This window comes from Rattus norvegicus, chromosome X, assembly GCF_036323735.1.
Source record: "Rattus norvegicus strain BN/NHsdMcwi chromosome X, GRCr8, whole genome shotgun sequence".
Lineage (NCBI taxonomy): Eukaryota > Metazoa > Chordata > Mammalia > Rodentia > Muridae > Rattus > Rattus norvegicus.
This window is the reverse complement of record NC_086039.1, coordinates 53,367,513-53,395,053: the sequence shown is the minus strand read 5'-3', so window position 1 is coordinate 53,395,053 and position 27,541 is coordinate 53,367,513. Positions and strand designations below refer to the sequence as shown.

The 27,541-nt window shown below is 37.9% G+C and overlaps 1 protein-coding gene across 20 annotated transcripts in view; it reads right to left on the bottom strand.

The window, feature by feature from the left end:
• Dmd (dystrophin) overlaps positions 1–27,541 on the bottom strand; it is a 2,367,748-nt gene that overhangs the window by 42,792 nt on the left and 2,297,415 nt on the right. For 12 of the 20 annotated variants that reach the window (XM_063279795.1, XM_063279798.1, XM_063279797.1 and 9 more), the window contains 7 exons: positions 23,918–24,084; positions 21,576–21,687; positions 19,358–19,494; positions 18,546–18,584; positions 14,017–14,082; positions 12,910–12,975; positions 10,105–10,263 (listed from right to left, as the gene is read on the bottom strand). In XM_063279795.1, the coding sequence (XP_063135865.1) occupies positions 10,105–10,263; positions 12,910–12,975; positions 14,017–14,082; positions 18,546–18,584; positions 19,358–19,494; positions 21,576–21,687; positions 23,918–24,084 (746 nt within the window). The remainder of the gene's footprint in view (positions 1–10,104; positions 10,264–12,909; positions 12,976–14,016; positions 14,083–18,545; positions 18,585–19,357; positions 19,495–21,575; positions 21,688–23,917; positions 24,085–27,541) is intronic. The other 8 variants (XM_017601909.3, XM_063279796.1, XM_063279805.1 and 5 more) reach the window with 2 other exon arrangements.

Sequence of the window (27,541 nt, the reverse complement as noted above, 5' to 3'; positions counted from 1 at the left end):
CGGTTAGTGGAAAACCCAGATGATTCACAGCAGTCCACAAAATGGGTGCAAAGAATTTTCTCTAAAGAAATGATCTCAAAGAACAATCTCACATGCTCCTTTGCATTTTATAGACTCAGCATTACCATATGTCCAGGATTTATGGTCAGACCCCTCCCTGTATTTTGGATCTCTTGAGAAAAGACAAAGGCCAGACTTTAAAACTTATAATAGAAAGCTAACTATCCCTGTCTTTGGTTGGTTTATTACAGACTTGAATTTTTTTTCTTCCTATGTGTTCTGTATAATATTACAATTGGGTTTGAGGTCAACTAAGTGAGGACAGTGCTGGGTTAAACATCATTAATCAGATGGCTTCCCTCCTAAATGTCTCCAAGCAATCATTTAATGTAACAATGATACCTTATATGAAAGCTCATCTGTCCTTAAAGTACTTTAAAGTCTCTCAAAGACATTCTGTACAACACATTTTGGGTTGTACTAACTTATATTCCTGGACAACTGTCACCCATGTCTTATTTTTGAAGGCAGTCTTCCCACAGGTACCAAAAATCACACAGAGTTCTGCTTGGTCTTTTGTATTAAATGCTGGTGATTACACTGGCCAATAATTATATTTAGTTTAATGCTGGTTAAGAGTTCAGAACCAGAGGATGAATCAATCCACAGGGTAGCTATAGGTAGTGTCTTTACCGTCCATACACCAAGTCTTTTGGATATAGGGTTGTAAGGATTAAATAAAATAGTACATAAATGCTAAACAGGTCCTTTATAGCAAACACTCAAAGGACAGCTATTCATTTCTGTCATCAAAATCCAGGAAAATTACAATGCTTCCCATACTTCCTTCATCTAATATTAAGACATTGTAAAAATGTTTCTTACTCTCCAGATACAGGGAGGTTCCAAGGCAACCTGAAGTTCAAACAAGGCCATTCCCAGTGTGCCCATTCATCACACAGGAATATGATTGCTGTGACTTCAAAGTACTCCCCTTGCCCCCTCTTCCTCCTGGGGGAACACTCTCTTAGAGGCAAATGGGAGGGGCATGGGGTGAGGGGTTCACGAGGGGAGACCAGGAAGGGAGATAACATTTGAAATGTAAATAAATAAAATCATTAATAAAAATACTCCCTTTTAGAAAATTTATAAAAATGTCCTTGAATTTATTAGACTAGATACATTTTTTCCTATCTCCTGCCCCTTTGCAAACCAAAGTTTTTCTTCTGTGCCTTGTTATTTTTTGTTTGCACATCATCATCTACCAGTTTCCTAATTTAAAAACTCGGCACCATCAGTTCTCCCTTGTATTTTCATCCCTGGCTTCATTTGTTAGGTGATCTTTCAACTCTGTGGTCCCTTCCTCACAGCTCTCACTCAAAGACAGGCTGTCCGCTGCACTGTTTCACTAGAGTCTTACCAGTCTCTGGCTGGAGCTCTCTGCTTGTAACTATTTTAGTTTTTTTTTCCCTTGTTCCATCAAAAGGAAAAAAAAACCCAAAACAACACAAAACATGTCTTCACTGCTCATCTGCATATAAAACAAAAGTCAAACTCTTTAATATGACTTATAAAGTCCTTTATAAAGTAGCTGCTACCTTGCATTCCACTATACTTATTCTCATTCTACACAATGCATGATATGTAGTTCTCTCAGGGAAATTCATCCTTTCCTTCTTTTAGCCTAAGAAACTGCTGTCATTGTCCTTATATTTGTCTCTCAGACAAAATTCGTCATCGACCTAGTTGCTCATCCAGAGCACCTATAACTCTAGATTTTAATTGTTCATACTTCAACATTATTTTATTAAGTGTTGAGCTTCAATTGGTCAGAAAGAGGCCTTATTCATCTTTGAAGTCTCACATTAAGTATTCAGGTAGTAGCTTTGGAATTAAATGAAATTATATGCTTCAGACTATAAAGTAACTGAAGAAAGTCAGGATCATAATCTAGTCTATTGTCGCTGGATGATCCAGTAATGAAGCCCACAAGCCGAATGGGTGGGTTGGGGTCATAACAGAAAAATCTAACAAAAGAAATAGGATTGTAAGAACGTGAGCTTTTATCCAGCCTGTTTTAGAGATAGAAGCTGTAGCTGTAAGATATGGGTTACTTCACTTATTCTGTATAGAAAAAGAGTTTCTGTGACTTTCCAATCTCCTACACCAAGATTCTAAGTGCATCAGAAAACCGTTTGATTGATATTCTGATTTCAATGACGTCAGACTCTTAGACTGAAGTTCATGGAATGTCCTGACAACTTTAGTCTTAAAGAACACGCAGTCCGCATTTTCACACGTTACGGCAACTGGAATACACTCACTACAAATTGCAATGTAAAAAGAGATAATCAGAAAGACATACATGGTATGCACTCATTGATAAGTGGCTATTAGCCCAAATGCTTGAATTACCCTAGATGCCTAGAACAAATGAAACTCAAGATGGATGATCAAAATGTGAATGCTTCACTCCTTCTTTAAAAGGGGAACAAGAATACCCTTGGCAGGGAAGAGAGGCAAAGATTAAAACAGAGACTGAAGGAACACCCATTCAGAGTCTGCCCCGCATGTGGCCCATGCATATACAGCCAACCAAATAGACAAGATGGATGAAGCAAAGAAGTGCAGGCCGACAGGAGCCGGATGTAGATCTCTCCTGAGAGACACAGCCAGAATACAGCAAATACAGAGGCGAATGCCAGCAGCAAACCACTGAACTGAGAACAGGACCCCCGTTGAAGGAATCAGAGAAAGAACTGGAAGAGCTTGAAGGGGCTCGAGACCCCATATGTACAACAATGCCAAGCAACCAGAGCTTCCAGGGACTAAGCCACTACCTAAAGACTATACATGGACTGACCCTGGACTCTGACCCCATAGGTAGCAATGAATATCCTAGTAAGAGCACCAGTGGAAGGGGAAGCCCTGGGTCCTGCTAAGACTGAACCCCCAGTGAACTAGACTGTTGGGGGGAGGGCGGCAATGGGGGGGTGGGGAGGGGAACACCCATAAAGAAGGGGAGGGGGAGGGCTTAGGGGGATGTTTGCCCGGAAACTGGGAAAGGGAATAACACTTGAAATGTATATAAGAAATACTCAAGTTAATAAAAAAAAAAGAGAGAGATAATCAGGAGGAAGAAAACTAAATGTTAATTCTTGGTTATTCATCCATTTCTATGAAATAGATGGCCTAAATCAGTCCCCTCTGATTTTGATGAACTTGAAATAAACTAAAGAATATTAGTTATGGTAGTGTGAGTTAGAATTGAGCCTCTGATTCTTGAGGATTCCACCTCTGATTCATGAACATCTTCTCTCTGCCTAAATAAAGCTGTGATGGTTGATCCAATTCTAAAACAGCTTTTGAGATACAGTGTTTGGACTTCAGCTCTTCATCATCCTTAACCATAAAAGGTCATGGATGTTTGATTTACGGTGTTAAACTAGCTCCTTTAACCAAAAAAGGTCCTGTCGTCCTCTGTTTTGTGGCCTATGTTGCCAAGCAACATAAATACCTACTTTCATTAACCTTCTCATATACAATGCTAACTTGAACAAATGTTAAGAATCAGTCTCTAGTTTTCAGTGGTGTCAACTGGACATGATTCTCTCAACTTCTTTCTTTACCCTAAATTCTTGATCTAGCACATTTAAGAAAGAACACAAGGGTGGTCTTTGTCCCATACAAGGGCAGGCCTCTTCCTGTACCCTGTTGCCCTTTAACATCTTCTCTCTACTACCTCTTCTGTGAAAATGCTCTCATTCCCAAGTCCTCTTCTCATCTGCTGGCACATTTTCCCCAACATATAAAAAAGGAACTAGGCAAATGCAGATATCCACAACCCAACAGTGGATGGAGCCTGGGGACTCTTATGGAAGAGTTGGGGAAAGAATGGAGGGCTCCAAAGGAGATAGGAATTCCACAGGAAGATTCACAGAGCCAACTAACCAGGACGCTTGTGGGCTCTCATAGTCTGAACCGCCAACCAAAGAGTGTACAAGGGCTGGACCTAGGCCTCCTGCACATATGCAGTAGAAGTGCAGCTTGGTCTTCATGTGGGTCTTAAACAACTGTAATGGGGGCTATCCCGAAAGCTGTTGCCTTATATGGGGGATATGTTCCTCTAGCTGGGCTCCATTTTTTGGCCTCAGTGGGAGAGGATTTGCCTAGCCCTGAAGAGACTTGATATTCCAGGGTGGAGAAATACCCAGAGGGAACCCCACCAACTCAGAGGAGAAGGGGAAGGGGTAGGGGGAAAGAATTATAGAAGGGGGTGACCTGGAAGGGGTCAGGGAGCAGGATGTAAAGTAAAAAAAAATACTACTTATAATAATAATAAAAAATGATTTTCCAAAAAAGAACAGACTCTGCAATATATAGCAAAATGTAAAATAATTCTAACCACAAATGTATTTGTAAATATTTGCATATGTAAAACCTATCTTTATTATTATGAATTATTATTATTACTGTTTTGTTTCTTTTAACCTTATTCACTTGTGTCCTCTTAAGACGAGTTTTAAATATGCAAATATTTACAAATATATTTGTAGTTGGAATTATTTTACATATTTTAACAAAGTTTTTCTTTTTTATTGAATGCTATGTACAAGAAGTAGGAGGAAAGGAACTTCAACAGCAGTTCTCTTTCTTATAGACTGCTGGCATTTATACAAGACAATGGCGCCAGCATCAACACTCAGTGGTGCTATACTCCATTTGCTATTTTCTAACTCCATGGCTCCTGAACGACCTTCTAAGAATTCAAGTATGGGATATCCTTGACTGTCAATCCCAGATGAAAAAAAAAACTTTTGCCTGTGCACCTGCCAGACTTGGGAATCCAATCTTTCTTATTACCCAGGGCTGTTGAACCACCAAGTCAATTGTTAATCTGTGTTGACAGTTCTACCCATCCCATGAAATATTAGCTCTGCCTATCCCCTCAGATATTACTGAAATTGTGTCTGTCTCCCCATTTGTACTACCTACTTAAGACCTTAATCATATCTTGCATGAGCTCCTATATAGCCTAGAAATGTACTTTCCTAGTTCCTCCTGTTCTTTTGAAATCACTCACAACAAAGCTCTGGGAACCTCGATGCATACATGTAAACCTCATGTACACAAAAAAACGTGGACCTAAATGCAAATCTAAGGACCACAATCCTAGCTGACACTCTGGAATGGTCCCATATTTGTCTTACGATGCTATTGCTGTGACTACATTCCATGACCAAAAGCAACTTAGGGAAAAGAGGGTTTATTTTGTTTATACTTTCATATCATAGTCCATTATGTAAGGAAATCAGGACAGGAATTTAAACAGGGCAGGAACCTAGAGTCAGGAACTAAAACACAGGCTGTGGAGGAATGCTACTTAATGGCTTGTTTTCCATGTCTTACTCATCCTGCTTTCTTAAAGCACCTAGCACAACCAGCAATGGGGTGTGGTACCACCCACAGTGAGCTGGAACCTCCCAATCGGGATAGTATATCAGAGACTTTGCTATAGGCCAATCCTTTGGAGACATTTTCTTCTTTAAGATTCCCTCTTTCTACATGCATCTATGTTTGTGTCAGGTTGGCAGAAAGCAACTAGTACACTATAGTAGGGAAGGAAGCCTAAACTCATGTAATACTACTCTTGCTCCCAGGGGTCTTGCCCACTAGACCTCCTCATTACCTCCCTTCTTTGGCCTTCTTTTGAGATTGGTTTTCACTGTATAGAAATTGATTGGCCTAGAACTCACAGACCTCTACCTGCCTCTGTCTCCTATGTATTGGAACTAAAGATATATGCCACCATACCTGGTCACAAGGTAGCTTTTACAAATACATTCTGTCACTGTTCCTTGTCCTTTGGTTCATTCAATCCTGGCTGCCCACTCCTAGCCCTTGGACTCACATATAGATCAAAACAACAACAGAGACTAAAGGTGCCTGAGCCTATGAAGATTTATAGCATAAAGACAAGACTTCAAGACATTAGGCTTCTTATAAGGTATATGAACAAGACAATGATTTCCAGCTAGTTCATTCCAGTGGTATAAAGTAACCAATCTAAAATTTCTTGAACTGTACTATGATCCTGTGTGAATCTTAGAAGACTGAAATGAAACAAAAGAATACCAAATCAAAGTTGTAAAGGCCTGCTTGCCCAAGAATCAAGGCATGCGAAGGTACTGAGTAGGTACTACAAATGTGCTGAATCTTCACTGACACAGAATGGGAAACAATTGTAGTTGCCTTTTAACTTCACAGTCTATCAGATTCATAGTTACCTGGATTTTAGACACAGGAACAATCGTTCCAATTTACCATGCTGATAGTAGATGGTCAAGGAATCCTTGTCTCTGATAAAGGTTACTCTTTCATTGCTGAGATCATACTTTGGATCTCAGGGAAAAGACTGTAACAGTTAATTTAGAAAACATGCTAGAATTTTCCAAGAATAGATTGAAATCAGAAGACTACTGGCTATAATGTACAGAAGAAAAAAGATAAACTATGAGTGTTGAGTTTATAGTGCTAAGGACACAAGATGTAACAAACTCGGAAAATTTAGCTGGCCTCTGCCAAGGAAAGACGAGCCTCAATTATCTGTGGTAATGAGTGATAGACATGACAGAGAAATGAACACAAAACTTATAAATGATCTGTTAAGCTGGCTAATGTTACTATCAGAAAACTCCAGAGACTGATTTAGCTTTATTATTATCTTTATGGAAAAGCTAAGAATCAGAGGGTACTGGTTAAAGGGACACTCAGAGCCTGCAATTCAGTAGCAATGCCTGTCAAGGCAGGGGAAAGTACTTTTAAAAGCTAACAGAAATTAAAAATAGTAAAAGCTCAATTAAACACTTTCAAATATGGTATTAGGCTTGTGAAATATTTATTTAAAAAACACATGCATTTAAAAACTAAGATAGATTCACCTCCAGTTTAATTCTTTCATTCATTCATTTATTCAACAAATATTTTTGAATGCTACGTATAATGAATGAGAGAAAAGGAAGTCTAATGGCTTAGATAAGATATCCCTGAGACATGTCTACAATAGTCACCTTGTGTTTTCCCAGGGCATTGGGATCAGGGACGTTGTGATAAAGAATAATTAATATAATTCAATAATATATATATAGTCTCCAAACAGCTCTTCTTGGCTAACTGCATTTTTGTATAATTCAACTTTGTAGAATGAGGACATAAAATATCCATAGATGTACATTAAACATATACAGATATTCAGATATATTAAAAGTCTGCATCCAAAGCATTTAGTACAATCTTAATTTTAAACATCCTTCCCCATTTTTCCTTAAATTTGGCTCATATTTGCCATTTTTGTAGCCTACTTCTATCTTGGTAAATATCCAAGCTGGCAGGCACAGAGAAAAGGCATCTCAGTGATTTCCCAGGCTTTCTTAGGGAAGTAAATGACAAATTAAAGGCTTTTAAAGCAACACCCAATTCAAAGGTCATCGAAGCTGAATAGCCTTGAATCTCTGTCATAAAAACTCAAAGACAGCAGAGGACAGAACAGAGAAAATGAGGCAGGGGCAGGCTGTCCCCAGGAGGGGGCTCTGGAGAGACATTTCTTCAGGATTTCAGGAGGAGGTGAAAATAGAACTAAGTAGTAGAAGAAAAGGCTTATTGTGACCTTTTCAAGATAACCTCCAGAAACACTCACATAATGGCAGAGGTCTCATTTTGGAGCACTAAGGAGCCCTGCTATATAATCTTTCTTTCAGAGAACAAACCATCCCATTTTCAGTGACAAGCCTGGATATATTTCAGGGTAAAGTGGTGTTCTTTGCAAACATTCTCTCAAGGTAAGGCATATTCTGGGGAATAAACCCTGTCTCTATGTAGATGACATTTGCATAGAATGACTCTTTATTCTCTGATCCAAGGTAGAGTTGGCTATTTTAAGTGTGAAAAAATAAACCTGGTATGAATTTATCTCTACCACTGCTGGCTGTGAAATCTGGGGCAAGCTATTCGAACCTCTTTCAGCCTGTGCTTTCTCATCTAAAGAAAGGAGATGTGTACTTCTTTGTACAGTTTTTTGAAAGATTAAATGATCTAAAATATATTAAAGTACTTTCAAAATGGTAGTGTTTCTCAGTGGTAGAGTAGGTTCTTAGAATACATGAGGTCATGAATTCAGTCCCCAGTACCAGAAACAGTGCCCTGAAAAAATCATAAAATGATACACAAAGGAGCATTATCAGTATTCTTTCCCCACACTCATTGACCTGGTTACCATGGCAAGGAGGGAGCATGAGCAACCCATCAACAAGATATGGGTCCTGACCAATGAGTTAAAAGGCATATTAAACAATAATAATTATTATATACTAAAAAATGTACTTACACCTCAGCAACATGAAATTATATTTATAAGGAAAACGACACTATTTTCTTCCCATTTGACTTTGATAAATATTTAATATGAATGGCTATTAAATGTTATTACTTATTATTATTAGTGACGGTTACCAATGAAATAAAAGAGGTATTATGGTTTTGATTTCTACTTCTATAAATATAGCTTAGAAAATAATTCTAATTACCATTAATCTTCTCTCCCCAGATATATAATACTACATCTGTGCAGGTGGTCATGTAATCTCCTTGCTATATTTATATATATACACTCACAGCATATACGCTTCACCAAACACGCTGTGAGTAGTGAAATGGTATTACTGTGGTAGGTAGAACTATAGGAACATGGTGTTTATCATGGAATGGCCACAATGCATTTGAAAGTGTTACATACAGTAAAAGGGCAAAGTGGAGTTCTCTCAGCAAAGACTCAAGTGATATAGGCTAAGAGCAAGCTTAAACATGACCCAGGAAGTAAGTGCACACAAAATAAAACCCTGGCTACAACTGCATGGTCACCACAGAAGAAGGGTGAAGTTGGCAAAGCAAGTTAAAGAGAAAACAGTGGAAAGTTTCAATGCCTTGCTTAGAAGCTGGGTGTTCTATCAAGATACAGAAATCCAATAAAGAAAGAATGCTGTGGCTCTGGAACTAATCAGTGTAGAGAATTTATTGGGAAAAAGGGCAAGGAACTAACAGGAAACCAACGTGATAAAGAGTTATAGCCAAAGGTCAGGGGTATTAAGAGCTGAAAGGCTAGTAGTGACAGTAGAAAGGACTAGATGAATGGCAGCCTGCTATTTCATGCTGAGGTGACATTCTCCCTCAGCACACTGGTTCTCAAACACGGTGTGTGTTGTCTAGATTAAGATGTCTTGCTGCCCTGGGCTAACCAAAAGTGATGAGAGTACTTAGCTACATATTTGAGCAGTCAGGTCTTTAAAGACTTGCCTAGTCTTTAGAATGCCACATAGTGATTACAGGTGATTATGTGAAAAATTCCCTTAACCAAGGTACCTGTCTGTGATACAGAAAATGTAATACAAAAAGAAAAAGGCCAGTGGTTTGTATTATCCTGACACCATACAATATTTCAGGTCATTAGAATTTATCTGGTCTATAGTTATCATGAATATTCTCTTGGCTTTTCCTATTTAACAATTTCTGATGTTTTCATATTGAATTTCCTTTTACAGGTGGAGTCTAACACATGGAATGGCCTACCTAATCTGCTATGAAGATGAACAAAAGCAGCAATGTCTATAGTTGATGATGAGAAATAAGCGGAAATACTATTCCTAAGTAATACCAAGACAATGAATCTATTTCCTTAAATGTTTCTGGTAATATGACCAAACACATGTAAAACTTACATAATCATTAATTAAGTTACTTGCTTTTTTTCTTAAATTCTATTCTCCAATACGTACACATCAAAACCTATGGAACACATGCAACAGACCCAATAACCCCATTAACATTAATCCCTTTACAACTAAAATAAGGAGTTCTTAACCATGCTATATGGCACTCATTTTATTCTTCATACCAAAAAAAAAAAAAAAAAAAACCCAAGTGAATCTGTAAAAGGAGCTGAAGAGATTATTTTAGCAAACAGTTAGACATCACATGAGGGAGTGAGGAGCCCTGGCGCTTTTCTCCGTGTGCACTCTGTGTACCGAGGACAAAGCTACAAAGACAACTCACCTGTTTTCTTCCTCAAGATCTGCTAGGATTCTCTCTAGCTCCCCTCTTTCCTCACTCTCTAAGGAAATCAAGATCTGGGCAGGACTACGAGGCTGGCTCAGGGGGGAGTCCTGGTTCAAACTTTGGCAGTAATGCTGGATTAACAAATGTTCATCATCTCTGGAAAATAAAATCAAAGGTTTTGATTTTTCCACCCCCCCTTATTTTGTACTTGGGTCAGGGACTCAGGTGTGTATTTGAAAATGGAAACATTTCTTTGCTCTCAACGATTAGTCAGACCTTTTGTTGCCCTAGTCTAAAGACAATTAGGTAACTATGGAGGTTGTGGTCTACTATTCTACTGACAATTTAAAGTGCTTCATTTTCAAAAATCTACATGAAACTCACTGGCCTATTTACACAGATAAATGAATGATAGCCTGTCAAGACAATCTGTTCATTAGCCATGCTACTGATACTGATTGGGCAGGAAGGAGGGACACGTAGTTCTTAAAATAGTAAATATTATCTTAAGCGGAAGGCAGGAAACGGAAAGTGCTGCTTCAGCCAGCTAATTTTAACTTTAAGTCTCCGAGGTGGATGATAACAATAATTAACCTGTGGATAAATGGTTGTTTTAATTATTGTTTAGATAGAAACACAAAAAGTAAAGGGGGGGCGTGTGTGGAGAAATTAAGATGACTGATTAAAAGAGGACAAGAACAACTCATTCCTCACTAAACCTAAAGCATTAATTGGAGCTGGGCATATACTGAGAAGCAGCAGCAGTCTTGTGGAATGTGTGAACTTTCTAAAAAACCCTCAGGAGGAATTACTTTCAGATTGACGTACTCAAAGTTTTTGAGAACTCCACTGTAGCGCCAAGTTCTAGAAACTTCATTTTCTTCTTGAAGGGAGAGTAAAGTGCTTTGTTTCTGCTTACATTTCATTAAGATGATGCTCGTCTACTCCCTTTGGCATATCCATTTAATTTTATTTTTCAAGGGGGAATTTCTGTATGGACCAGGCTGGCCTCAAACTCACAGTCCTTCTGTCTCAGCGTCCTGAGTACTGAGAGTTCAGGCATGCGCCTTCATTACTAGCATGCCATACCCACCTAATTCTGTTTTAAAATATCAAGTCCTTAGGAGAATGTCCATAAAGCATCCATGTTTGGTTCATGAAGTCAGATAAGTAGTGGAGATACAATGAATTAACTAATTATTGGAGGGCAGGGATATATCTCAGTGGGTGAGTACTTGCCTAGCATGCATCAAGACCCTAAGATAAATCCTTATCATCACAAAAATAATGATAATAGTGAATATTACCATTATTATTGCCATTAAAAGCATTTAAATGAAATCAGCTGACCCATCCAAACTGGGTCTAAATAATGGTATTTTGCCAAACAATAGAGTGAAAATGGATTGCATGTCCTCAGAATGAGCTAAAGCTGAATTTTGTTGTGAAATAAAATAATCATGACTTTATTGCATAGCTAATGTATTATTCCCCTCCTCAAATTCTGAAATTTTATTGCTAGCACTTCCCATATTTAACAGTGATCAAGTTTGTCTTCCTATTCTCTTTGGCAGTCCGTGACTGCCAGAGGCTGTCATATGGATACAGTCTGAACCCATGTGAAAGTTAAGAGCATCAAATATCAAAATGAGGGAGCCAAAGAAGCAGATCATTGACGCCTTTAGATTGACGTGGTTCTTTAGCTACACAGTTCCTGTGGGAAGATTACATAATGGCACCCCAGCTTTAGTCGGAAAAAGGAGAGTTGTCTGAAGTAAATGTCTGAGTGTTGATTTCTCTCTCATTACCTTGATCTCCTCTATGGTCTAGGTTACATGGTATTCAACAATTATATAGAAATCCTACTTTTATACAATTTCCTCTGGCTTAATCCTTAGGAAGGTCCTTTTCTAACTGGAGATAAGACTCTAGGTTCCCATACAAACAACACAGGATCTTTAGCATGCTTTCATGTACCTATTCTCCACAGTAAGATGTTAAACCATTCTCTTACCACAGCTTATCAAACTGAAAGCATCACTGAACTTTAGCTTAGTTGCTATTCTCCACATTACTTGTTCAGTGAGTGGACCCTCTATTTCTTCCATAAGCTCACTTCTCTCCCTCCCTAATGTCATCTACCTGGATTATGGTAAAGTTCCTCTGTGTTTTGTACTATGAGCACTACCCATGCCTGTTGATGATGCCTCTGTTTGAGTGCCAAGGAGGTTCTTGGCCATTTGTAACAATAACACATCTCCTTCCTACAGTCTAACCCAGCTGGCTTATCACCCTACTGACAAACTGAGACCTGCATTTGTCTTTCCTCACCTGCAAACTCTTTACAACACTGCCTTTCTATAATGATGCTAAACCACAATCCAATGAAGGAAAATGCCAACCTAACAGTGTATGGGTACAGCAATTACATATGGAGATCTTATTTCCACTTCCCATGAATAGAGGAAGTCCTATTTAGTTATTACTTTCAAATATCACCTTATTCTTTTTTCTAGTGTGGCCAAAGTGATTTGGAGTTAGTAATTTGTAATCATATGACATTAAATAAATGTAAATAAGGCAAAATCTTTTTTTTTTTTGGTACTCTAGATTGTTGCTTGTATTTATGTGAGCTCATTCTGTGCCAGGTTTTTAAGAATTAAGGAAAGAAGTCAATGAATGACTCTTTGAGAGATCAAATGAATATGATGCTAATTCCTATATTCTATACTATCCTACCTCTACATCCTTCAAAGCAATTCATCGTCATGAAGATTTTGTAAAAAGAGATGCGATACTTACATGCTCTCATTAGGAGAGATGCTATCATTTAGATAAGATCCATTGCTGTTTTCCATTTCTGCTAGCCTGATAAAAAACGTAAAAGCTCATTAAAACTTCTGTGATTTCTTAGAATCTATTCAAGACCTAAGTGAACATTCCTGAAAACTAAAGAATAACTCATGGCAAGAGGAGAAAGAAATCCTTCAAATTAAAGGATGTGTGTGTTTTCTTAACCAGTCGAAGTGGCTATTTAGTAGCTCTGTATGTCTAATGTAAAAACTATGGGAAGGTGTATTTTGTTGGTGTTTTGTTTGGGATTTTCGCCCCAACAGATCAATCTTCCTTTCACTGAGAACAGGTCTTTATTTTTAAAAGAAAATCTTCCCTAAGAGCAAAACCACACCTTACACTACCCCTTGTCTTTTAACACAATGCCTTTTCACTAATGATAGTCGTATATAGCTAGGTGATGCTTGCCACAATTGATGAGCATGTCCAGTAATCAGGATGTTGCTAAAGGATGGATTCACAGTAAGTCTTCTATGTGTTCTGCCACCAATTTAATCATAAAGTCTTTTGACAATCAGGAAAAGTTGAATAGACTTATTGAACCAGCACAAGATATAATTAGTTCAGTGTTTAAGTATAAAAGTTCTCTAAAATATTAAGAAGGTGGTACAGAAAGGTCCAAGAGTTAAGAAAGTTGTTATCTTCTTAAAGTACATCATGTAAAAGAAACAGAAATAAAAGGCCAGTGAGTGATATATTGTTTACGTAACACAGTATTCTTTCTCCACAGATTAATATATGTACTCTAGTAGGTTTCTAAGGAGGTTAGAGGACTTGTAAGGCAATTTAGCAAATGTGTTCAGAATACAAAATGCAACAAAGCTACCAGAAACGTTGAAAGGCCAGGGTCAAGTAAGATTGGTCTGGATCCATGCTGTTGTTGGTGTTGAACACCTCCATGCAGTAGAATGGCATGCACGTTAGAGGGCAAGTTGATTAGTAGAGATCAGAAAAGATTGAGGAAGAAAGAAAATATTTGTTTAAAATTATTATAGGTTAGGTTCCTTGGTTAGTTATTTCAACCAATATTTGCCTGGCATTCAACTAGTCTCATACCTGCTAGCATAATGCTCAATGCGTGAATGAGTATCATCGTGTGAAAGCTGGGGGGACGAGGCAGGCCTATAAGGCAGAAAATGTGATTAGTCATAGATACCACCCATTAATGGAGAAATAGACCCCACCACACACTTAACTTATATACTTGGCTTAGAATGACTTTATTCCAAGTCTATGGATAATGTACAAGTAGGTGCTCCTGAATATAAGACAGCATCAGGTATTTTAAATCAAGATTTGAGAGATGATTTCTGCTTTACTTAATAAATTTACCAATAAAGATCAAATAAAAACTTCCTTAGGAAGTTTCATTAACACAAAAGGTATGGGGAGGGAGTCTACATAGCATTACACCCTCTTAACTTATAAATGTTCGTATATTAGAGTTCCAAGGTTATCTTAGTACTATGTGATTTAAAACTAAAAATAGCTTACACGTATCTATGACATTGACTAGTATCTTTGAGCTGAATGGAAACTGTTTTCTTAGTACATTTACAGCCAATAATTTCAGTTCCAATGGGGTTACATCATTTGAGCAGTTCTTAAAATGTCATGTATTAAACTATTTTGTCATGTATTAAACTATTTTACTAACTTAACAGCAGGATTATGCTAGTGTTTTATAGAGAAAATAGAATGAATCAGCGTCATATAAACGTTTTTAAAAGAATAAATTCAGGAAGATGTCATGGTATCCAGACTAATTCTTACTGAGGCTAATATACTTGTAAATCAGACAGGCAAACAGGAGGGAAAAGTGAGCATGAGCGGTCTGTACAAAAAATAAAAACATACCTTTGCTTCATTGGACAGGCTAGAATTTTTGGAAAGGTTAATGTTTTTTATACTTCATATCTGATCTATTCATTATCTGGGAAATTTTTATATCTTCCTTACCCAAAAAGAAAATGCTCTAAAAACCTGTTTGGACTTGTGGTTTCTGTTTAATTGGAATATAATCAAAGGTTTCTTCCACTTCTCTCCTGACACAGAAAGGACTTACATAAAGGAAGGTATGAACCCCAAATTCAGAAGTAAATAATATACTTGGAGAGAACTCTGGTTTAGCCTAATACCTAAAAAGCATTCAACAACAACTATGTTTGGCATGAAGAGAAAAATGTTTGATTTTCATTATATATATATATATATATATATATATATATATATATATATATATATATATATATATATATATATATAAACACATACAAAGGCTTCCATAGAAAATGTGCTGGAAATTTTTATTTTTCTTTTTTTTAACAAAGAAATATTGTAGTAAGATAATCACCACACACTACATCAAACAACCAGAGAACTGAAAGCCTTCCTTGAGTGATAAAGGTCTTACCAAATTGTCTAGGTCAAGTATAAACTATGAGAGCAATGTTGTCTAGGTCAAGTGTAAAATATGTTCACATTTCATGTGAAAACAAAAGAGATGACTATTCAACTCAACCGGCAGATCCAAAGATTCCCCTGTGAGTTTTTATTACGTTTATTTTGGAGACTTAATCTGTTCTTTTTATAGAATCTTAGAATAATCAATTACTAGGAAGCTGTGAAGGTTTGTTTTGAAATCATAACTGTAAATAAAGATAATTTAATGCTTGGATTGTTTGGCTTGTAAGTATACTCTGAAATAGAGCAGGCTTTCAATTATATGAGTCTATAAGCTAAAGCTGACCAGCGAGGAAAGTATGTTAGTAATATTTTCCATGATAATAGTTGGTCCAGTGGTAGTGTACATAAAAAGAAAGCAAATACAAGACCCTGGAGCAAAATACACCAGGAAGAATAGGCATGTAAATTCAAAGTAGTTTACTGCAAGCTTACACAAAAGTCTGATTTAATTCTTAACCTCGAGGATAATTTCAAATTATATTTTCTATTAAAGTACATCGCACCTAGTGCAGCATGCATAAATATAAGAACTTGTAATAATTAGAATTCTGGAAAAGCACAAGAGGCACTTGCTACATCAGAAAACAAGCCAAAAGAAAGTGCTGGTCAGAGAAGAAATTCAAAACCAAGAATTAATAAAAATTACTCCAAAAATGAATCTAAGTATAAAGCCTTCAAAAACACTTCCAAATGAAGATAATAATATGGCTCCCACTTCTTGCTTTGTAAATACAGAGCAATATACTAATTAGGATCATTTCCAATGATCCACAAAAATCCATTTGGCCAATGCCATCTTACGCACTACCACTTTGTCTCTCTTTTTTACCCCCCATCTTTATTAAATTGGGTATTTCTTATTTACATTTCAAATGTTATTCCGTTTCCCGGTTTCCAGGCCAACATCCCCCTCACCCTCCCCGTCTCCTATGTGGATGTTCCCCTAGTCTCTTATGGACATTCTGTGAGTAAGTTCTCATGTACTTAGGTTAGAAAGCAGAGGGGCTCCAAGAACACTGCTAGCCTGTCTCACTTGTGAATAAACAAAATGAAAGGCCGATGCTAGATTCAGTTTGAAATAATATGCCAGATAGGAGAAAACAAGGGTTTTGTTTAAGAAAACTACAAAAGATCTGTATCTCTGGAAGCTTTCCAATGCTCTGTTCCATATTAGATTAAATACCACTATTATCATAAGATTTGTTACTCTCAAATAAATCTTTACAAAATAAAGCATGCTAGTACCCAATTCTTCTGCCAGAATAGGACACCTTTAAAATAGACTTTTCTGTTAGAAAATTATGAGTAAAAACTAATAAAATTACAGTATTAAAATACAGACTAGCCTGCTGGGTTTGTTTTCTTCATCCAAATTAGAAGCTCCCACACTTTCTGAATAATCTAGCCAACTTTTCATAAAAAGGCAACCTAGGAGTATGTTGTGGTTGTTAGAAAAGATATTTTAATAAAGAATCACATTGACTTTTAAAGTGCTTCAAAGTTTTAAAAAGACAAACAGCCCCTGCTTAAAAGAAGATACTTTAACTTGACTCTGAAAATAATTTCTCTTTAATTTATATTGTATCTTCTCCATTCCTTTCAAAGTATGATTTACTGTTACTATTAGTATTAAAAAAGTCTTCTGAGTCCTCATCCTTCAGACTTTTTCCCTGTTTAAACTCCTTCTAACACAGAGCAATTTAGACACTTGGCCATATCAGGACTTCAGGAGATCAAATCTCCGAGTTCATGAAGGCTCCCAACTTCTAGAAACAGACTACCCAGGTTGGAGGAAATAATCCCCACCATCATGCAAGAAATATAACTGAATCTAGTAGCTTCTCAAGCTGTTTAAGCCTTAGGAATAAAAAAAGAGGCAATGAACTATTTGTAGGTACAATCTCTCAAAATTAAATGACACAATAATGTGGGGCTAAAAGCAAAAAGATGTCTTCTATTTCCTTTGTATAATAAGGACCTAAAATGCATCTCAATTAATAGCTCATATTTCTCTCTATATCTTTTAAGTTAAATTATATGGAGAGATAAAACAAAACTGAAATAAATTAAATTCTTACATAAGCAACTCTTTCAAGTTATTCTCCACTTGATATAGGCTAGAGCTATCAAACTTTAAGTAATTTGATAAGGTTACTGTGAAACATTGAAACTATTATACTAATACTATATAACTTTTATGTAGGCATTTTTTGCTAATGTATATATCAAAGATCTCTAAAAGATCTCATGGATCCTATTCTTGAAAGGTCTCATTATGGTACTCAAGTCTCAAACTCCCAGGCTCACCCAACCGATACTCTTGCCTCAGCCTCTTAAATAGCTAGGACTAGTTGTGCTCACTATAATACCTAGCTCCAAATTAGTTCTTTACCAATATAAACTGAAGCAAACCATTTGTGTACTATTATCTTATATTACTAGTATTAATAAACACTAGTATTGATATCAGACTATAGTATACTTCCTCCTTGCTTAAAATAATAACAGTTTATGAACTGAATGTTTTACAGAGGCGATAACAAGGAGTTTATTTCAAAAGTCAGAACCCTACATTTGGGAAAAGTCAAACAGCACAGCATAACCTAGTTTTTAAAAGCATCCACATTACAGAAATTAGTCTACCAAACTCAGTGTCATACTCTAAAATAGATCTTGTTGATTTTTAGTAGTCCAGGTACAACTGCTTCTGAGGAATACACCATCACCCTTCTGGAGGTCTGCGTGCAGTATCTTTCAAGAAACAGGCCTTCAAATGCCATTATCCAATAGCCTCTTTCTTGCCTATATTTGAGGGAATATCTAAAATATAAAGATGTCTTCCAGGAAGACAGCTAAAACTTGCAACTTCTTTGCATTTTTATTAGAACTCATGCTAGGATGCTGCTGGCTAGACTTCAGCAATGAGATCTGCACTGTCCAGAGTCTCTGTAGCTCCTAGATGGCACTCTCAAGGCCTTACTGGGAAAGGAAAACACCAACAAAAAATAGGAAATCAAAATGTCTTTAAATAAAACCAAGCAGAATAAACAGTCAAACGAAAAAGATAAATCGAGCAAGTGTGTGCTGGAAGCTGCAGTCCCCTTAGCAAAAGTACTCACGCAGAATCTACTGGCCAGAAGTTGATCAGAGTAACGGGACTGCAAAACAAAAGATGAAGCGGTGAAAAGAGACACAAGCAAACTCAGTGGCAACAGAAATTATGGAAAGGTCAAAAGGAATAAATAAAATCCAATCAAATTAGGCATGAATCATGGAAAGCAACAGCCAATTAAAAGTAAAAAGTAAATGAAAAGCCAAACAGATAATTGTGAGATTGCCATGAAAGTAGAGGAAAGTATAAGGAGTATGTTTTAAGGAAGGAGTCAAAGATATCATCCGATCGACCAGAAGCCTCATTTCTACTCACCGCGAAATCATTCCCTGTGACTGGATATTTCTCTCAAGTGGAAAAGAGTGACTAGGTATGGCCACACAATTAGATACAAAAACACACATGTCCACTGATTTATGAAGGAAGAAAATCAAAATGAAATATTGTCATCACTCATCTGTAAACAGTTCCATAGCTCTTAAAATTCTTAGAAAGCAATTTGTGATGAAGTTTTGTTATGGGTTTTTATTTTCTTCCTGTAAGGTCAAATTTGACTTTTGGAAAAGATAAATTGTCAAGAGAAAATGTAATTGAACATAAATTGCGCGCGCGCGCGCGCGCGCATGTGTGTGTGTGTGTGTGTGTGTGTGTGTGTGTGTGTGTGTGTGTTTAAGCTAAAGTAAAAGCAACAAGGGAGAGGGAGAGGAGCTTAGGAGACTGTTTGCATTTGAGAGCGAAGGACGGTTTTTTGGTTGGGAGGGGGTCCAAGGATATAGCAAATGAAAGTTTAAAGTTTGCTTTGCTTTTGCCACTACTCACGTTTCCATGTTGTCCCCCTCTAACACAGTCTGCACTGGAAGGTAGCCCATTCGGGGATGCTTCGCAAAATACCTTTTGGTTCGAAATTTGTTTTTCAGTACCTTGGCAAAGTCACGAACATCTTCTCCAGATGTAGTCTACAATGGAAATGATGAAGAGAGCAGCTTTAGGAGAGTGCTATTTCCAAAGGAACGGCTGCCTGATCTTCATCTTCAGGGCTCACAACCAGGAAGAATATGGGAACTGTGAACCAAGGCTGTGGATTCAAACACGACTAACTTCAGTGTGTTACTTATGTCTCACTATCAGTGGTAAAAGAAAGGCATTGAAGGCCGAAATAGCTCGGTTGGTAAAGTGCTTGCCACATAGGCATGCGTTTGGATTCCCTGCAGCTGGAGAAAAGCCAGGCATGATGGTACGTATTAATAACCCTAGCACTAGAGAAGGCAGAGACTGTAGATGTTGTAGATTTGGTTTAATGCTTGCATTATGGGTTCTCAAATTTGCATGAGAATTTCGCATGAGCGACACTAAGGGTCCCTGCCCCAGCTGATTCTGATTGGCAAATAAAGTTGCCAGCAGCCAGTGACTAGGCAGGGAGACAGAGGTGGAACTTTAGTTTTCCCAAGCAAGGGGACCCAAGGAAGAAGGATTTAGAACCGCCATGCAGGGAAAGCAGAAAGATCAGGCCTGAGAAGGTCAGAACAGAAAGACAGCCAACACATAAGAGTTGGGTTACAGCCCAGGGCAGTCAAGGTGGAATATAGGTTTAACATGTAATAATTCAGGAATATCAGAGGGAAAGGTGTGTTAACTGTGTGGAGGTATGGGAGTGGTCCCACCATTGAGCTGCTTAGGACATGTTAAAAAATAAGGCTATGTCTGTGTGTGTCTTTCATTGGAGAATCCACAACATTGGGGTGGTAGCGAGGAATTTCTGCTGCCACCACTAGGTGAGTAGAGCAAATTAACCTACTACAGCGACAGGTAGATCCCTAGATCTCATGTACCTGCCAACGAGGTCAACCTGTGACGTCTGGATTCTGCTAGAGATTGTGCCTCATAAAATAGGGTAGAGAAAAGTCTTTAACCACTGGCCATCACACATAACACTACAAACACATATAAACACACAAAATAAATAAAAATGGAGAAGGGCAATAGATGAAGTATCAGGCTACTTGATGAATGATAGCTTATATCAGACTTAAGACTAACTTCTACATTTCCTCTTCAAAAGGTCTCAAACTACTTAGTTGACATTAATATCAGAGTTCACAAACTGAATATCATGTAATTCATAGCATGGCACACTCTCCAATTTTTATAAGAGGAAAAATAGTGAGGAAAACAGTTAAATACTAGCATGGATAACAATTGGTGGATGAAACACATGTTCTAAAGGGGAGCAGAGCCTCTGTAAATCTTGTTAAAACATAGATTTGGGTTTAAAAAACCCAGGTTGAAGCCTGAGTGTGTACATTCCGGATAAGCTTCCAGAAGCTCACTCATGCAGTAGTTTTGTGTCTCAGTAGAATCTCTGAGTCTATGTTCGTACCATCTCACTACAGCTTTTCCCAAAGCCTAATACCTACTGGTTTTAATCTGACATGTTTGAAGTTTCTCCACATCTTACTTATAGATCCTTGGACAAATATTTTAACCTCAGGACAACAGAGTCCTCATCTGTCAAAGGAGGAAACAAATAACAATATCTATTGATTACACTATAAGGCAATTGAAAAGGTAAGTGCTTACTGATCATGTAAATGAATTATTAAGTATGGCCGTGTAAAATGTACTTTTCATGTGTCAGTTGACACTGTGTCACAGAGTTAAAAGGCAAACAATGGTGACAGAAGGTGGTAGGTTATGTGTTTTGAAGAATACGTATAGTACTCTCTTCCAAGTTCAATATGTCCTATGGTCATGTGCCTTCTTTATATAATTGCTAAGGTTGCATAACAGAACTTTAAGATATCCTCCCTAAAATATGGTAAAATGTTAAAATGCATGCACTCATTCAGAGATATTTATTGAGTGCCAAATACTTCTCTTGTATATCAGGACCTGCCTTTTAGGGGCATTTGGGTGATAGAACTTAAAAAGAGAAAGGAAGGAAGGAAGGAAGGAAAAGAAAATAGGATTAAACACTGCATTTCCAAATCTAAAATTCAACTCAGGTGACAGAACTTATGCCAGAAGGACATTGACTTACCGGAGTGCAGTACTCTACCATGGGGTAGTGCATTTTATGGCCCTTAGCAACTCGGCCAGAAAAAAAGCAGCTTTGGCAGATGTCATAATTAAAGTGTTTCAGGCTTCTGTACCTGATAAAGAACAGAAGCAAATGGTTATTTATTTCTTCAAATCATATTCCCAAAGAACATTCTAGGCAACCCTCTCCCACACTGTTGATTGTGGAAATAGAAAGCAGTGCTCATGTGTTCTCACATAGGAAGCCATTAACTTCTTCCTCCAGACTTCTCAGTACCTCTCCTAGAGGAGCAACACATTTCACTGGAAAGATTATCTCGTAAACATACATATGGAAGAAAAAATTTTAAAAAATCAACTCTTATTTAAACTACACTGGAACTCTTAGATTAAATAGAGAGGTGTGGCCAAAATTCCTTGTCTTTTAAAGACAAAATCCTCAAACATGAAAGATATGAAAGACAGACATACTGCACGCTGCCTATTTATCACAGGGACAAGAGTTTCTGAGATAATTATTCTCACAAAATTATAAAAAAATAAAGTTACTCATAAGTAATCAAAATTAAAACAGCTCCCCCTAACCCCAGCCTTGCAATTCCTATATTCCTTTAATTATAAATTCTAACAATGGCTGGCATGATTTACCTTCGTGTCAAATGGACAGCCTATTCTTTCTCTTCAGAAATCACTCACCATATTACCCAAAAATGATACCACCACCAGTACCACCAAGAACAACGGCAGCAGCAGCAACAACATTGGATTAAAGGGAAGATTTTCTAATTGTTAAATACTGGTTGATACATTTTCCAGCAGTCTCAGCCTACTATATATACTTGCTTCATTCCTCCTGATTTTTGCCTTCTCAGATAAGAGCCTCAGCCAATTCAGATAAACATATTCCTGTTGTCACATATGGAAAAGTGGGAAGAAAAGATAGCTACCTCTTTTTTAGGATTTCACCCATCATTTGAGAGGGGATAAGGAAGAAAGAGAAGTACTGATTCTTAAAATAATCTAATTTGAAAAAGACAAAAGAATTGAAGGTTAAAAGGGGGGAGGGGAGGCTCTCTTAGGTCCTCCGAAGCACCGTACTTTTTTTCCTTTTATAAAATTTTCCTGTGTTGTATACAAATCCCACTGGCTCAGGAAGCTGGCTCAGGAAGATAAGAAATAGAATGCAGTCACCTGCAGCTCCCCCTAACCCCAGCCTTGCAATTCCTATAGCACCCTTCTCATCTGCCCAAAATCACGAAGAAAAGAAGGTATATTTTGTAAGCATCTGTCTAACTAGGTTTTAGAAACATTTAATGTTTTTTTTTATAAAACCTCTTTGTAAGCTGCATGAAGTACCAAAGGAAACCATCAACAATAAAAGTACTGGAATTTTAAAAAGAAAGTAAATAAAGTAATAAAACAAACTTAAGCACCACTAGAAATGCATATTTACTAATGCTAAGTAAATTCTGAAGGGGCATAAGTTATATAACCAGGGTATAATCCTGTTGCTTATACATGCTATGGAAAAGCTAATATCCAGGTGTTAAAATGCATCATTTCAAAATTAGGGCATGGGATTATTATTAGGTTAAGTCATTTAAAAATAACCCATTTCTCCAAATGAGTTCATTGTTTCCCACGTTGTTTTAAGGATGCCAAAACAATATCATGCTAGCTCCTCTCTCACAGACCTCTACATACATGTGGCATACTTTATGGTTTCAGTTGCTTTGTGTGTCTCATTTGTTTACATTTCTTTTATTCCACTAAGATTTCAACAGAATACTATGGAAAGAAGAGAATCAGATTTAAAAAGAAAAGAGAGTTCTAGGATGCCTAGAACAATTCGTGTTCCTTAAGGAGTAAAAGGAAGTGCTGCCAAGTAAGAAAGAGACTGAGCTACCAGGATGCGTCTTCCCAGAATAGAATCAACTCTTCATTTTATAACTGATTCTAGGAGAATTTGTATAAACAGAAAGGCCAGAAAAAAATAAAACAGGGGTAAAAATGTTTTAGTTCCAGGAAGGAGGAGGGACAGTTCATCTGGATGCCCTTGAAAAACAAATATTTCTGTGGAGCTAGGTCCTCGCCCTGGCCCAACCAAAACTGTGATTGTGACGAGCTGAAGAGTGAAGGTGGAAAGAGACATCTGCCTAATGAGTCAGGTCCACGGAAATAACCCTGAGATCTGGGGAACTGACAGCCGTGATCGATGCTTTAGCTCCATCACTTTCTCTCCCACATTAGAAAGGAACAAACTCACAGCAACTGCCATGGGAGACAGAAAAACCAAGTCACGACAAACAGGGACAATGAGGCGATTCTGTTGAAGCCTAATACCTGAATCCAATGATTGGACACTCCTTACAGATGTTACACTTGGCCTGATGCTTGGCTGTTTCAGCAGCAGCCACTCTGTGCAAGACCGGCAGCCACACCATAGACTGGGGTTCCAGACGCATCCAGTCAAGGAAGAGAGCGGCTTCAATCTCAGGTTTATTATTGGCCTGGGAAAACAGAAGGAGAAGAGAAGTGGGGTAAGAGTATGCAAAAAGAGAGGGTGAGAGAGTATGACAGTAATAATTTATTTAGGTAATAAATGAAAAAAGAAGAAAGAATAGCAAGAATCATTTTTTTCTCAGCAAGGACCTCTTTTTGTAGCTTCCTCCCGCCCCGCCTGGTAATACCTCCTTATCTATAAGTTATCAATGAAAACTAAACCAAACCAAGAAATAATTTTAAAGGTAAAGCAAAAAATACACAGCTGAATGAAACTAGTTTTACCTCTCATTTTTTGGACAGGTATATAAAAGGTATCTGAATGTTAGGTGCAAAGTGTTTACTGATTAAAATTTAAAAGAAAGGGATAAACACCTCAAGGAAGTATTGATTCATTTTTCCCTTTATAGGAATTCCATTTCCAATGTCTCGTATTTACAGATAAGAAAACAAATACAGATTGTGATGGTAGAGAAGTAGCTTTTCAACAACTATACTACTGACTGTGTCAGGGCTTATACTAGTCCCCAGCCATCTGAGGCTCCGTATTCTACCACAGTGCTCCACTGATGCACTACTTTTCTCTTCCAAAGTCCCAATTTCATATATGGGATTCAATTCAGATAGTACAATCATCTTAGCACACTCAAAACATATTAACCATCAACTGATGGTTAATTAACGTCAATGATGTTAGTACAGTCATTCATTTTAATCATGTCTTGTGTTTTTTTTTTTCTTTTTTTCAGAGCTGGGGACTGAACCCAGGGCCTTGCGCTTGCTAGGCAAGCACTCTACCACTGAGCTAAATCCCCAACCCACATGTCTTGTGTTTTTAACCTTATATAACTATACTATCTATATCATTAGCTAGATTGATAACACATACTGGCTTTTTTCTCTTCATGGCCTCATTAATCTCGCTCATCCAACTGAAGTCGGATCTATCTGAAGGATATCTTTTACAATTTGCTTTTGCAAGATGTCTGATAGTCATGGATTTCCTAGATTCTGTGTCAAAATATCTCCTAATACCTTCTGGTCAGAACCGTGCCCTGAGCAGACCTTGGACACTGGCACTGCACCAGGGAGACTTGATTCCCAGGTGCTCTGAAATGTCCAGGATCCAGCAGAAGCCGCAACATCTGCCAAAACCCCGAGTAACTGGGTCCCCCAGGATCCAGGGACTCAAGAACCCCCGCTCAGCCAGTAGCATGGGTTCCTTCCAGTTTGAACCTGCACCCAGAGCAGACCTTGGGCACTGGCTCTGCACCTACTCCTACAACACTCAGAGGAAACCTGACTCCCAGGTGCTCTGAAATGCCCAGGATCACATGATCACAGAGAGAGCTCAAATCCCAGGAGATCTGACATATCCAGGCACATTGCAACTCTCACACTCAAGATCACAGTTGAGGACTCAACATCTTTCCCAACACTCATCTTAACTGGGACCCCCGACAGGAACCAGGGAAACACAAACACCCACCCAAATAGAGGGACTGGTTCCTTCCAACTTGCACCTGCACTCAGGAAAAAAAACCAGGGCTCTGGCTCCCCGACCACTCCTGCAACACCCTGAGAAAGCTGGACTCCAAGGAGCTGTGAGACAACAGGACCTCAGGAGCTTGGTCACACCAGGATTTCAGGATCCCAAAGGCACTTTGACTCCCAGGAGCTCTGACATACTCAGGATTTCAGGATCACAGGATCCCAAACCATAGGATCACAAAGAAGGCTAGGCTCTCAGGAGTTCTGACACAACCAAGATCACAGGAGGGACAAGCTTCAGTCAGAGACAGCAAAGGCAGGTAGCATGAGAGATAACCAGATGGCATGAGGCAGGCACAGGAACATAACCAAGAGAAACGAAAGCTAGTTGGCATTATCATAGCCCAGTTGCCCCACTAAAGCAAGTCCGGGATATCCCATCACACAGGAAAAGCAAGATTTGGATTTAAAATCACAGCTCATGATAAAGATAGAGGACTTTAGGAAGAACATAAATAACTCAATTAAATAAATATAGGAGAAAACAGGTAAACAGGTAGCAGCCCTTAAAGAGGAAAACCCAAAAATCCCTTAAAGAATTACCAGAAAACAACCAAACAGGTGAAGGAATTATACAAAACCATACAGGATCTAAAAATGGAAAAAGAAACAATAAAGAAATCACAAAGGGAGACAACCCTGGAGATAGAAAACCTAGGAAAGAGATCAAGAGTCACAGTTGCAAGCATCACCAACAGAATGCAAGTGATTGAAGAGAGAATCTCAGGGGCAGAAGATACCATAGAAAACATTGAGACAACAGTCAAAGAAAATACAAAATGCAAAAAGATCCTAACCCAAAACATCCAGGAAATCCAGGACACAATGAGAAGGTCCAACCTAAGGATAATAAGTATAGAAGAGAACGAAGATTCCCAACCTAGAGGGGCAGTAAATATCTTCAAAAAATTATAGAAGAAAACTTCCCTCACCTAAAGAAAGAGATGTGCATGAACATACAAGAAGCCTACAGAACTCCAAATAGACTGGACCTGAAAATAAATTCCTTTGGTCACATAATAATCAAAACACCAGATGCCCAAAACAAAGAAAGAATATTAAAAGTAGTAAGGGAAAAAGGTCAAGTGATATATAAAGGCAGACCTATCAGAATTACACCAGATTTCTCACCAGAGACTATGAAAGTCAGAATATCCTGGACAGATGTCATACAGGCCCTAAGAGAATACAAATGCCAGCACAAGCTACTATACCCAGCAAAACTCTCAACTAACATAGATGGAGAAGCCTAGATATTCCATAACAAAACCAAATTTACACAATATATTACCACAAATCCAGCCAGCATAAATGGACAGATCATGGAAACAAAAACCCAATAGAGACACAGAAAAACTAACAGAAGCTATGAACCAAATGGATTTAACAGATATCTATAGAATATTTCATCCTAAAACAAAAGGATATACCTTCTTCTCAGCACCTCATGGTACCTTCTCCAAAACTGACCATATAATCTGTCACGAAACAGTTCTCAACAGATACAAAAAGACTGAAATAATCCCATGCATCCTATCAGATTACCATGCAGGAAGGCTGGTCTTCAATAACAGAAAAAACAACAGAAAGCCCACATACACATGGAAGCAGAACAATGTTCTACTAAATGATAACTTGGTCAAGGAAAAAATTAAGAAAGAAATTAAAGACTTTTTAGAATTTAATGACCATGAAGGCACGACATAGTCCAAGTGGATCAAGGACCTCCACATAAAACCAGATACACTGAAACTAATAGAAGAGAAAGTGGGGAAGAGCCTCGAACACATAGGCATGGGGGAAAATATCATGAACAGAAAGAACACCAATGGCTTATGCTCTAAGATCAAGAATCGACAAATGGGATCTCATAAAACTGCAAAGCTTCTGTAAGGCAAAGGACACTGTCATTAG